General features: G+C 35.6%; 1 protein-coding gene across 15 annotated transcripts in view; it reads left to right on the forward strand.

Moving 5' to 3' along the window:
• ERBIN (erbb2 interacting protein) overlaps positions 1-14129 on the forward strand; it is a 107785-nt gene that overhangs the window by 66218 nt on the left and 27438 nt on the right. For all 15 annotated transcript variants that reach the window (XM_030844503.3, XM_060295826.2, XM_030844477.3 and 12 more), the window contains 7 exons: positions 1642-1716; positions 3999-4143; positions 5452-5524; positions 5826-5955; positions 6272-6387; positions 7885-7954; positions 12934-13033. In XM_030844503.3, the coding sequence (XP_030700363.1) occupies positions 1642-1716; positions 3999-4143; positions 5452-5524; positions 5826-5955; positions 6272-6387; positions 7885-7954; positions 12934-13033 (709 nt within the window). The remainder of the gene's footprint in view (positions 1-1641; positions 1717-3998; positions 4144-5451; positions 5525-5825; positions 5956-6271; positions 6388-7884; positions 7955-12933; positions 13034-14129) is intronic.

Below are 14129 nucleotides of genomic sequence, written 5' to 3' on the forward strand. Positions count from 1 at the left end.
ATAACTCCATGGGAGTATTGCTTAGGAATTTACTCAGTGATAAAGTACTTCTCTATAATTTTACTTAATAGCTAAAAGGAAAACATTGAGTGAAACAACTATTATTTTTGAGTTGATAATGAGACCTCAGGATCGTGTTTTTGCTTTGTATGCAAAGGAGTATGATGCTAAATCAAAAAGGAAAGAAGTATGTAAGCAGTTTTTTGTCTTCAGTCATTGCTCCAAGAGAACTCAGAAAAATAAGCTAGATATTCTTTTGAAGAGGAATTCATTAACAATATCATCATCATTAAAATTTTTACGTTATGTTTACAAGCTTGTTTTTTTAAATTGCTGTTAAGTTACAAATGATAGTCTTAAGAACAAGAATTTCTCAGCACCACCAGCTGCATGATTGCCCTTTGGATACTGTATTGTACATTTGCTCACTAAATAGACAGCTTTTCAGCTGAAGTCACTGGAGGAGCATGGTGGTTTTGGGTATCACATGTTTTTTTCTAAAATATGCTATTTTATATTCTTTATTATATTTTAATTGAAGCTGGTATATGATGACTTTTACTCTGTGTTGTAGAAGTTTTTACTCCTTGTGAAAAAATGAATATTCTTTGCTTCCTAAATTATCTAACTGTTGTACATTTTCTCAATATTTGTCTTATATGTGTTAATCTATTTCCATATTAACTATTTGAAAATTCTAAATTATTGTTTATTTTATGAATCAGAGCATCATACAGAATCATTAATTTTTGTACCATTTCCATCTTCCAACATTACACATTTAAAAAAAAATTACTGTTAGAATTGTAACAGGTAAAGCACAGAAAGAGATTTCTTTTAATACAATTTAAACCTAGAATTCTTACCTATACTTAATGTTAACAGTAAATCTGAATGACATGCCTTTTATGTATTACTCATGTTATTATGGTGATTAGATATGATGACACTCCATGCCATCATACTGTCAATGATTGGACACAGGTTTGTGGGATGACAGAAATATCTTCAAATGATGCATTCAGAAGAGCCTCCAAGGGTGAATACCTAAGAGCAAATTTTGCCTGAATGCCAGAGTCTACTACATCTTTTTAATTTTTTGGTCCTCAACGTCATGTTATGAACAGTATTCTACCATGTAATTGCAGGAAGCTGAAAATAACACAATACACTTATCATATGATTATGCCTTGGTTTACTTACCTTTCGCTTATTATTGGACTTTTAGGATATATATTGCCTTATTTTTTCCTCCCTCTAGGTCATCAGAGAATATCTTTTTTTTTTTTTAAGAGTCCCTAAAAGTCTACATCTTTTTACAGATAATGATTAAGAGTATCTTTTTATTGTATTCTTGAAAGTAATGGGTCTTGTTTTATTTATTAATTGTATAAATACTTGAGCCTGTTATGTAATCAAAAGCTTAAAGGAGTTTTCTGTAATCTGTTATGGAATATCTATTGAGTAATATTTGTGTAATAGCTATAATGTAGTGGAAAGACTTGAGTCTTGGCTCTGCTTTTTTTCCCCCTCATTTTTTAAAGTGAAACTTATCATTAGAAATTCCCAGGGGAGCTTCTTTTGCCAAATAAATATATTCAAGTAAATTAATATATTTCCCCCTCCCCCCAATCTAAATAGCCTGAAGTACTTGAGCAGCTAAGTGGATTGAAAGAATTTTGGATGGATGGTAATAGACTGACTTTTATTCCAGGGGTACGTATATCAAATTTTAAAGACTTTCCTTATTGCTGTCTATCCTTTGCATTTTTATGAATTATACATTTTCAAATAAGTTTTAATTAGTTTAAAAATGATTACTTAATTCTCAATACTGTTAGATAGAAACAAATTACATTTTTTAAAATTGTCAACACGTTCCTTTTTTTTTTTTTTTACAATGTTGTATTAGTTTCAGGTGTATAGTAAAGTGAGTCAGTTAGACCTATATGTATATCCACTCTTTTTTAGATTCTTTTCCCATGTAGGTCATTACAAAGCATTGAATAGAGTTCCCGGTGCTAATCAGTAGGTCCTTATATGATATTTGTCTTTCTCTGTCTGACTTAGTTCACTGAGTGTGACAATCTCTAGGTCCATCCATGTTGCTGCAAATGCCATTGTTTCATTCTTTTTTATGGCTGAGTAATATTCCATTGTATATATGTACCACATTTTCTTTATCCATTCCTCTGTTGATGGACATTTAGGTTGCTTCCATGTCTTGGCTATTGTAAATAGTGCTGCAGTGAACATTGGGGTACACGTATCTTTTTTTTTATAAATTTATTTATTTGGCTGCGTTGGGTCTTTGCTGCTGCACGCATGCTTTCTCTAGCTGTGGCAAGTGGAGGCGACTCTTTGTTGTGGTGTGTGGGCTTCTCATTGCAGTGACTTCTCTTGTTGCAGAGCACAGGCTCTAGGCACGCGGGCTCCAGTACTTGTGGCACGTGGGCTCTAGAGCACAGGCTCAGTAGTTGCGGCGCATGGGCTTAGTTACTGTGCGGCATGTGGGATCTTCCCGGACCAGGGCTCAAACCCATGTCCCGTGCATTGGCAGGCGGGTTCTTAACCACTGCGCCACCAGGGAAATCCCCATGTATCTTTTTGAATTATGGTTTTCTCTGGATATATGCCCAGGAGTGGGATTGCTGGATCTATACCATATTTATAGAGCTAAATATGGTAGTTCTATATTTAGTTTTTTAAGCAACCTCCATACTGTTCTCCATAATGGTTGTACCAATTTACATTCCCACCAACAGTGTAGGAGGGTTCCCTTTTCTCCACACCCTCTCCAGCATATATTGTTTATAGATTTTTTGATGATGGCCATTCTGACCGGTTTTGTAGAATCAAAACCGGTTTTGTAGAAATGGCTTTGTACAATCAAAATTGTAGTTTTGATTTGCATTTCTCTAATAATTAGTGATGTTGAGCATCTTTTCATGTGCTTTTTGGTCATTTGTATGTCTTTTTTGGAGAAATGTCCATTTAGATCTTCCGCCCTTTTTTTGATTGGGTTTGTCAAACACATTCTTGATTAAAATTTTAAAATTTCTGTAATAATTTTTGTAAAACACAGTTGACCCATGAACAACTCAGGGGTTGGGGGCACTGACCCTCTGTGCAGTCAAAAATCTGTGTATAGGGCTTCCCTGGTGGCGCAGTGGTTGAGGGTCCGCCTGCCGATGCAGGGGACACGGGTTCGTGCCCCGGTCTGGGAAGATCCCACATGCCGCGGAGCGGCTGGGCCCGTGCGCCATGGCCACTGAGCCTGCGTGTCCGGAGCCTGTGTTCCGCAATGGGAGAGGCCACGGCAGTGAGAGGCCCGCGTACCGCAAAAAAAAAAAAAAAAAAAAAAAAAAAAAAATCTGTGTATAACTTATAGTCAGCCCTCCCTATCCAAGATTCCTTCATTGTTATGGGGTTCCTCTTCTGGATCTGCGGTTCTACATCCACAGATTGAACCAACCACAAATAGTATGGTATTGTAGTATTTACTGTTGGAAAACATCCACGTGTAAATAGATTTGTGAAGTTCAAACCTGTGTTGTTAAGGGTCAACTGTCACTCTCTTTTAATGCCATGGAGTGTGTCCTTCCTAGCGGTTGCAGTTGACTTTATATCTTATTTCATTTTGCCCAGGGAATTGTTGAAGTAAGCTATTTTCCATGTAGTTTCTTAGCAGCTGACATTGTGTTCATTCTCAGAACTAAAGCCATACGAATCCCCATATTTGCTCTTCCCCTTTCAAATGATGGGCAGCTAAGTTCCCAAAGAAAAGTATATGTCTGTTGTCACTCTGCTGGGCTAACATTAGTAGGAGCTCTTAGCTTTATTACTGAATACTTTACTAATAGCATTAAAAAAAATTATGAATCCTTTCATATAAATACTTAATTTTAAATTATAACTTGGCATTAGATTTATTATCTAAACTTTTCACCACTTACTGTTGATGGAGTCATTAGATTTCCTTTTTTTTTTACTTACAGTTTATCGGTAGCTTGAAACAGCTCACATATTTGGATGTTTCTAAAAATAATATTGAAATGGTTGAAGAAGGAATTTCAGCATGTGAAAACCTTCAAGACCTCCTATTATCAAGCAATTCACTTCAACAACTGCCTGAGACTGTTGGTTTGTATTGCTCTCTAAATCATGTAATTAATGTTTGCTAATATAAAATATGAGAAACTTAATGCCATTGTTTGATTCAGACCTTCCATATATCAAATTTTATTTGTTATGAGATAGTTTTACTGTTCTCTGAAGTCATAGATCTTATTTGAATTTTTTTCTGATGCGATCAGTTATACAGTTTACTCTTTCGTTGACATTACTGTTTTTCTTTACTTTAAGGAAATGTCATTTTTATCACTGCAATAAAGTTTAAATTCTTTAAAAGAGTTTAATTTACCCAAATTTGGTTTAACTCTTGATCGTGGCCATTATCTAGTAACTTTTTTCAATCTTAACTACATTTTAGACTCACAAGAAGACAGCCAGATAAGCAAAATCCTACGAAAATCTATGCAGTTAACCCTTGAACAACGATGGTTAGGGGGCCAACCCTCTGCGCAGTGGGAAAATCTCATATAATGTATAGTTGCACCTTTGTATCTGCATTCATTTCCTCCCTATCCATGGTTCTGCATCCATGTGTTCAACCAACTGTGGGTCATGTAGTACTGTAGTATTTACTATTGAAAAAAATCTGCATGTAAGTGGATCCGTGCACTTTAAACCTGTGTTGTTCAAGGGTCAACTGTGTTTGTGTAATTGTGTGTCTGATGATGCATCAAGGAAATTGAATTATCTTAAAGAACCAAAAACTTAAATCTTGGCATCTTCATGTTGTTTAAATATAAAAATCAGAATTATTTTAACATATTTTTCAATTGAATTACATAACTGTTTTAGCTCAGGTTTCATTTTGCAAGCTCTACCATAATTTATTGAACACTTTTAATTTTAAATTAAACTCCGTTTTTATTGTTTTAGTATTTAGTATATGTACAATATGTAAAATAGTTTGTTATACACTTAAGAAAACTATGGTCATAGTACCACTTCTTTAATCCATTGATACCATAAGTTTGTATTGTGTATCTTCACTGTGCCATCACGGCATTGTTTTAAGGAGCATGGCTACCACAGTTAGCAAAGGGAGACAAAAAGTACATACTTTTATGAAGCTTACATTTTAGTGAGGGTTAAATCGATAAATACACACTACTGTTAAGAGGTAGTATGTATGTGAGAATTGTAAATACAGGGTGAGGGAATAGAGAATTGGTGGGGTTGGGGTGGTATCTTTTTTAGATATGTTGGTTTTTAAAAGTTCTTTATGATTCATGTCAAATGTAATATGTGCTCACATTGACTGTTGGTTGACTTGATTCTAGTTCAAGATGGAAAATTGTATATTATTTCTTCCCTCAATAGGTTCATTGAAGAATGTAACAACTCTTAAAATAGATGAAAATCAGTTAATGTATCTGCCAAACTCTATAGGAGGGTAAGATTTTTGTGTATTAATAGAACTAGAAGATTTTTCTTTCGGTTCAGCATGCCATATATTGTTTTCAGATAATTGTTAACACCTAAAGGAGATTCCAAAAACATTTAAATAAGCAGTTGGTGGCAGGTTGGGTTTATTTATAATGAAGACAGGCTGATTTTTTTATAGGTGAACTGTAGTGGAAGTAGATTTTCTCTACGTTTGTTAAAGTCAAGTTCAAATAGTCATATGTTCTTAAGTTTTGAATGATATACAGGAAATCTTTTGTTAAAATATGTGCTTTCTCTTTTAATTAAAGGTTAGTGTCAATAGAAGAACTGGATTGTAGCTTCAATGAACTTGAAGCTTTGCCTTCATCTATTGGGCAGCTTACTAATATAAGAACGTTTGCTGCAGATCATAATTACTTACAACAGTTACCCCCAGAGGTACTGTATTTAAAATTTATTTTGAATTTTTGTATTTCTAATTATTAATTATAGCTATCCAGTGTGGTTTTCTTTATTTTCAGAAATAATTTTGTAACTAAGTTATTTATTTTCTGAATAATAATTAGCTATATTGATTTTCAAGAGATACCTAAATACTTTTCTTCATACATGGAAGTTAATAATTGAAAAGGAAAAATATAATTCCTTTTATAAATGAGAAGAGTGTTTTTTATAACTTTTGAAAATGATACTTTACTTAATGTCTGTTAAGCAGTAGGCGAAGTTTTGATCCACAAGTCTGTTTCTCTTTCAGATTGGAAGCTGGAAAAATATAACTGTGCTGTTTCTCCATTCCAATAAACTTGAGACACTTCCAGAGGAAATGGGTGATATGCAAAAATTAAAAGTCATTAATTTGAGTGACAATAGGTTTGTAACAATGTAATTCATCATTTGGTTTGTAGAAGACATCTATTGGATGAAATTAAAATTTCATTATATGTGTTAGAAAATCTAATGCATGTTTTTCTTTTCATATATATTTTTGGTTTTTTGTGTAGAATTTTCATTTGAAAGAATGATTTAATTTTACCTGATGTTAATTATCGTACTGTGGTTATTTGTCACAGTTCATTTTATGTTGACCTTAGCTATATAGTCTTAATTATCTCCTTATAGTAGCCATTTTTATTTCTAAAGTCAGATCTTCACCTTAATACTGCTGTTGAACAAAGCAGCTTTTAATCTAATCTGCTCCTTGTATTAATCTGGGCAAAGGTGTGATTAGACACCCACTCAAATAATTTTGGACAACACAGCCAAGGTATAGAGCAAAATAGATCACAAACTGGAACAGTGTTTAAGTTAACAGATTGTCCATAATTTTTTCTGATGTAAAGATACTAATAGTGATAAAAGAACATTGTAACGGCATTTTTACATTTTGCTTTTGTAGTATCTTACAAAGTATTCAGAACAGCCCTATAAAATAATAAATGGGTATTCCCATTTTATGGAGGAGAAAATTAAGACTCAGATTTAAGGTGATTCACATAGCTTGTAAGATAGAGCTTTAATGTAAACTCAGTTTTCTGACTAGTTAGGGTATTTAGACTGTTCCATTTTATTTAAGAAGAACTACTGTCCCTGCCCCTCCTTTTAAATTATTAATTATAGCTATCCAGTGTGGTTGAAAATTAAATCATTAAAATTAAATCCCTTTTAAAATTAAATCCTTGTTTCAGCCCATACTTTGTCCCCTAAAACTAGATCCCTAAGTTCCAGCACCCTAGGTTTCTAGAGACCTAGATGCCCTAGGTTCCTTGAAAGTTAGGCATAGAATAGATAGGCATAAGACAGAAGGTTTAAGTAGGGTGCTGTTCCAATTTAGCATTCTACTGAGTATTGCTATTACTTTGTTTTTACTCATTATAGTGTTAAAATAGTCTTCTTGAGTATGAAAGTGCTGGGTCACAATGAAATAAAAAGAGTGCAGTATTTATAACAAGCTCTTACTCAGAGTGGTTCCTATAACAGTTTGTTCTCTGTAAAGGCAAGTAAAACATCCAAAGCAATTTTATGAGATATTGTTTAATTTGTCCTTGCCTTTGCAGTAAGGTAGGGATAGTTGCTAGTTTTTCTTGGCAGATAATTTTTTTTGAGGTTATTAGATTATCCATTTCTTCCCCCAGTAAAATTGATTCAATTGAAGAATTATATTTTTAAAATTAATTCTTATAAAACTGAATAGTATTTTGTCTTATATCCTGTTCAAAGACCTATACTGGGTTTTCTTCTGAATTAAATGTTTTTCTCCTATTTTCATATGCAATAATATAACATTGTTTAGAAGACCATTAGATCTAGCTCTCATTTTAACATTTCTCATTTTTAAAGTTTAATTTTTGTTTGTATTTTTTCCCACAGATTAAAAAATTTGCCCTTTAGCTTTACAAAGCTACAGCAATTGACTGCTATGTGGCTCTCAGATAATCAGGTAGACATTCTGATTTTGTAAATTGATAGAATTCCAGTTATTCTATATGATTATGCATTCTAATTTACTTAGGATTATTTAACAGCAGTTCTAATCTGGTACACATGTAAAGACACATGTATAAGGAAAATACTGGAAAATACTTAGATACAGATAATTTTTTGTGAAATATGTGTAGATTCATGAACGGTAAGTCCTTTGGGGCTTATCTAACTTCTGTATCTGTAAAAAGATAGATTAGGACAGAATTCTCCCTAACTTTTTAACATTTTTATAGAGACTCTCTGTGGCTTATATCTGTATAAATTTGATTGTTATGCTTCTAATCAAGCACTTTGACAAACCTTGAAGAAGTATTTCTAAGGAATTTAGACTTGTTCCTTGGACTTCCCTTTGACAAATTTATTGAAAGCTTACAGCTCTGGGAGCTGGAGTTATACTGATGAAGCAAATAGAATCTTCTTACATTCTCATTGAGTTTACATTCTCATGGGAGACAGAGACAAATAAGTAACTACATAATAATGTTTCAGAACTACAGAGAAAAATAAAGTTTGATAGGCATTGGAACAACCCTGCTATTGGAACCCTGATAGCAGGGTTGGAGTAAACATCCTATTTTAGATAGAGTGATTTAGGAAGTATCTGTCTGAAGAAGGGAACAGTAAAGCAGATTCTCAAATGAAATTAAGAGTGAGCCATGCTGGGACTTCCCTCATGGCGCTGAGGTTAAGAATCTGCCTGCCAATGCAGGGGGACACGGGTTTGAGCCCTGATCCAGGAAGATCCCACATGCTGTGGAGCAACTAAGCCCGTGCACCACAACTACTGAGCAACTAAGCCCATGCGCTCTAGAGCCCGTGAGCCACAACTACTGAGCCCACGTGCCTAGAGCCCGTGCTCTGCAACAAAGAGAAGCCACCGCAATGAGAAGCCTGCACACCGCAACGAAGAGTAGTCCCCGCTCATCACAGCTAGAGAAAGCCCACGTGCAGCAACGAAGACCCAACGCAGCCAAAAATAAATAAATAAATTTATTTAAAAAATAAAATAACTTACAGCTCCTTTCAAAAAAAAAAAGAGTAATAGGATTAAAGAAAGGGGAAGAGTGTTCTGGTTAGAAGGAATATCATGAGCCTAAGCACTTATTAGTGAAGCAGTGTAGTATATTCAGTACCTCTACAAGTGGTTTTATAACTAGAGCATAACTTGTGAGATGGAAGAGTGGGATGTGAGGCCACAGAGGTGGACACAGATCAGGTCATGGAGGATCACATATGCCATACAAAGGAACTCACATTATATTTCAAGGATGGCAAATAGATTTTTTTAATCTTGCATGTCAACTTTGATAAATTATGATTTTTTTAATGGATTCTAAGGTCATATTCAGGCTCAGTGGAAAATTGTTGTGATTAGGGTGACTAATTTATTGTCTATTTTAGGATACTTGTTAGTGAAAGGGGCCTCTTTGATAAGTGTCAGAATAGCAGGTGTAAAATGGGAATGTCCCAGGCAACCTGGATGTTTGGTCATTATTGTCATGGTCAATTATTCATATATGTTATCAGTTTAAGAGAAGTGGTCCTGGGATTACATGTCAACCCTACTACAGGAGATAAGAAAGCTGTGTAACATATGAGCAGGCAAGTGGCATGATCAGACTGATACATTAGAAAGGCTTTGCAGGCTGCATCATGAAAGATGGATTTAGCAGGAGGTGGTGCCAAGCGGGAAGGCCAGAGAAGACCTATTGGAGGGCATTGCCATACTCAAAGCAACAGAAAGTGTTGGCTGAAGTAGAGTAATGATAACAGGGCCCAGGAAAATACTGTCTATTTAGGGCATAACTTAAAAGGTCACATCAGTGGAACATGTGAGGAATGCATGTATGTGAGAAGAAAGTAAAAGCAAAGATGAGCCTCAGAGATGTGGCTTGAGTGACTAGGTGGATATTGTTACCATAACCAAGATAGAGAACCACAAGAGAAAGAAATCTGTTTATGGGAAGATGTGAAGTTCTGGTTAGGTTTATTGAGTTTGAAGTACCTTTTGTGTATCCAGGTAGGCACGCATAGAACAGTTCAGGTGGCCTTGGACCACCCCCATCCCCACCCGCACCCACACCCATCGCCTTGTTTTAGGCTGTGGTTTCTGTGCTCTTGGTTTTTCCACTTTTTAAATTTTTAACCTCCAGGGGTTCTCAAAATTGCTCCTGAAGGCATGATTTTTCCCCAGTACTATTATAGATATATTCCTTTCATTTGTAAAATGTATTTAAAAGACTTGTAGCATGAGATGTGTGTTCAGTCCATCATCTTAATCACTTTTTCTTGAAAGTGGTTTCATAGCTTTTTATTATTTTGTCATAAGGGGTTATTGTCAGATTATATTTTTATATGTTAGGGATGGATTAATCCTGAGGAATACTAACATTTAAGTGGCAGGCGGGTTAATAGGCTTAGAAAGAGTGGCCATACCTCTATGGCTGCTCTTTACAAGGAAAACTATATGATGGTGTTTTTACGTTAAGGGTGAAGCAACTGGCCTAAAGGAAGGAGTTGCAACAGGATAAATGCCAATGAGAAGTTCATTCAAATGAAGTCTGAAAAATATCCATTATATTTTGGCAAGTTATACCTATCTTGCCAACTTATCTTGACTATAGCTAATGCAGTTTTAGAAGTATATGTCAAATACCAGATTGAAGTAGTTTAAGGAATAAATAAATGAGAGAATGGAGACATATGAATGTTGATTAGTCTTTTAAGAAGATTGGATAAGAAAGAACAGGAGTGGAACATAAATTGGTAGCTAGGCACAAGATAAGAGCATGTTTATAGGTTGTTGGAAGGAGGCTCTATGGAGAATGAGATTAAGGATATTAAAGAGTGATGGATAACTGGAATGGAAGCTGATGGAATCAAAAGCTCTGGCAGGGATTCTTAACGTTCTTGAAGGGATCCTGGGTATGAAGTTTGTGAGAGGGAGAGCTAATAATCTACACGGTAAAACTCTTAGAATGTCGCAGTTTCCAAACTCTTAGCAGTTCTTTTTTTTTTGCAGTACGCGGGCCTCTCACTGTTGTGGCCTCTCCCGTTGCGGAGCACAGGCTCCGGACACGCAGGCTCTGCGGCCATGGCTCACGGGCCCAGCCGCTCCGCAGCATGTGGGTTCTTCCCAGACCGGGGCACAAACCCGTGTCCCCTGCATCAGCAGGCGGACTCTCAACCACTGCGCCACCAGGGAAGCCCCATTCTTTTTTTTTTTTTTTTTTTAAAAACATAGAATTTACCATTCTTTTTTTAATTAATTAATTAATTAATTTATTTAATTTTTTAAAAATTTATTTATTTATTTTGGCCGTGCCGCATGGCATGCAGGATCATAGTTCCCCAACTATCCCTGGATCCAGGTTCCAGGGATCGAACCTGGAGCCCTAACCACTGGACTGCCAGGGAATTCCCCTTCCCAGATAATTTTTGTTTTTTTTAACTTTTATATTTACCTATGTAGTTATATTTAGTGATGTTCTTTTTTTTTTCTTTTTTTTTTTTTGGCTATGCCGCGTGACTTGCAGGATCTCAGTTCCCCGACTAGAGATTGAACCCAGGCCATGGCAGTGAAAGCCCGGCATCCTAACCACTAGGCCACCAGGGAACTCCCTCCCAGATTATTGTGTCTATCTAAGTAGACTTCTTTCCTCGTTCCAACCCACTCTTCATCTACTGAGAAATCACTGGGCTAAAAGTATGGCTATGTCATCTACATTTTATATCTGTGGAATTACCCATTACTGTGGAAAGATTTGGCATAAAAGAGTCAGAAATAGTTGGATACTATCAGGAGGTCAGTGGATATTAGGAAAGGAGCTAGAATGGTTGGGGCAGGGTTTGATCTCCCTCAAAAGAAGAGGTGTTTATAATTGAGAGAGGAGTAATGATCTCATAGCATTTGTAAACACTAACTCTACCACCTGAACTAGAGTTTAATGAGGTGTGGGAGAAGAAGCAACCTGTATCTGAGAAGGCTTCAGGGAAGTGCTGTCCTTGGGAAAGGAGTAGATCTACCATTTTCATTATCTGAGGAGGTCAAGGAAAGTTTTCAGTGAAGATGTTTGAGATGCAGGGCAGTATCTCTACTGTAGAAGAAGGATAGGGGCACAGAGAAAATGTTTGAATGGGAGTAAGATTATAGGATGGCATTAACTAGCTGCACGGTTTTCACAAGAGTAAGTCCAAAGAATTAATTGATAGGTTGGCAGGTGAGGGGAGGATTTGGTAGGTCCTGCTTGTCTGGAGTTAGCCGAGGCTTGGATTGGTAGGATGTTAGGTCAGTAGGCTGGCAAAAAAGTATGAGTTATATTAAGAAGTAAATTGAAAACAATAACCAGTTAGGAAAAGAGTCGTAAGGAAAAATGAGGTCCAAAATAATTGGGTTTTCTAGTTCTGCCACTTAGTAACTTGTATCTTTAATGGAGAAAGGAGACACAGGGCAGAAAAGAGGTTACAACTTAGTGTTTAAGTACTCTGTTTTCAGCTAAAATAAACCTGCAGATAACTAGACTAAACCTTCTAAATCATTTCTACAAAAGCATCTTCCCAAAGGGGAATACTAGAAGGGGCAAAATAATATAAAATGGAAAGGCTTAGTTTTTGGCGTTATTAAAATCACTATGATAAGTAATTATTGGACTCTGGATGTACTTAATATATGAGAACTTTTAAAACTGTATTGGTGATCAGTGATAATTGCAATACAGTATGAGTTTGCTTTGTATTAAAAGCTAAATTTTATTTTTTAGATTTGTATATTGTTTCAAATCTTAAAGTTTTATTATGTATGTTAAAAACATTTTTGGGGGTAACCTACACATTGATACTTTATAGAAAAACTGGTGAGTGCTTATTCAGAGGTATTGCTGGATATGTATTTGCGTTAGGATTATTGAAAACTAAACATTTATTTTCTTTCCCTAGTCCAAACCCCTGATACCTCTTCAAAAAGAGACTGATTCAGAGACCCAGAAAATGGTGCTTACTAACTACATGTTCCCTCAGCAGCCAAGGACTGAGGATGGTAGGAATTTAAGAATCTCTTTTCTTTTAAAAAATAAATACAAATTACAGCAAAGGTGTAAAGTGAATTTTAAGTCTCAAAGACTTTTACTAATTTGAAGAAAATTTGGAGAATTGGTTAATGAAGTTCTCTGAAAATGGGAAAAAGGCAATATCTCAGCATTATAGATAGTTGAATTTAGAAGTATGTGTATACCATATGTTTCCTTAAATGACTCCTTTGATTTTGTTAGATGCATTTTAGTGTGGGAGAGGCTTCAACAGGAAAGTATAAGTTTATAATATTCTGAGTCCTTTTAGAGTTCATGTGTTTTTTAAAGTATTTCACTATGGGTATTATAAGGAGAGCACTGTAAGTAGTATACTTATAATACTGAATCAGAAACTACATTTGGTATGGTCAGGCAGGTGAATTTCCTTTCAACTGCAAGAAAAGCTTTTTCCTTTATCACAGTGTCTCTAAGAAATAGATGAGTCAGAAAACAATGTCCTTGAGGCGGAATTTTTTAATACTTCGAGAGTAGATGCTTCACATTTAGTTCATTCCATTTTTATTACCACCTATGTGCTAGGCATTGTGTTAGATCTAAGTTTTTGGTCTTTGTTGTTGTTCTTAGCCGTGCCACATGGCATGTGGGATCTTAGCTCCCCAACCAGGGATCAAACCTGCGCCCCCTGCATTGGGAGCGTGGAGTCTTAACCACTGGACTGCCAGGGAAGTCTCAGATCTGAGTATTTAAGATCTTAAATCCTTGCTTTCAAGAAGCTTATGATGTAAGAAGGGGATAATGATGAATAAATTTGAAAGAAAGGCATGGTATCTTGAGCCTAGTTAGAAGAATCAGTCTTAAACAGGAAAAAGGCGAAGTATGGATCCACCTAACAATAAATTTATAACTGAGGGAAACAAGGTATCAGGGAGCAATATCAGTCTGAGAGTTTTCATTGCATTTATTTTCTCAGTGAAGTCAAAGAGAAAATTGCCTCTAAAGACTGGGGGAAGGGCATTTGAGGGAAGTGGTAGTGATTTGGAGTGGCAGAGCAGACTGACTTAGAATAAATAGAATTCCTGAGCAGCATTGAAGATGGAGCAAGGA

This window comes from Globicephala melas, chromosome 3 (genome assembly GCF_963455315.2).
Source record: "Globicephala melas chromosome 3, mGloMel1.2, whole genome shotgun sequence".
In the NCBI taxonomy this organism is placed as follows: Eukaryota; Metazoa; Chordata; class Mammalia; order Artiodactyla; family Delphinidae; genus Globicephala; species Globicephala melas.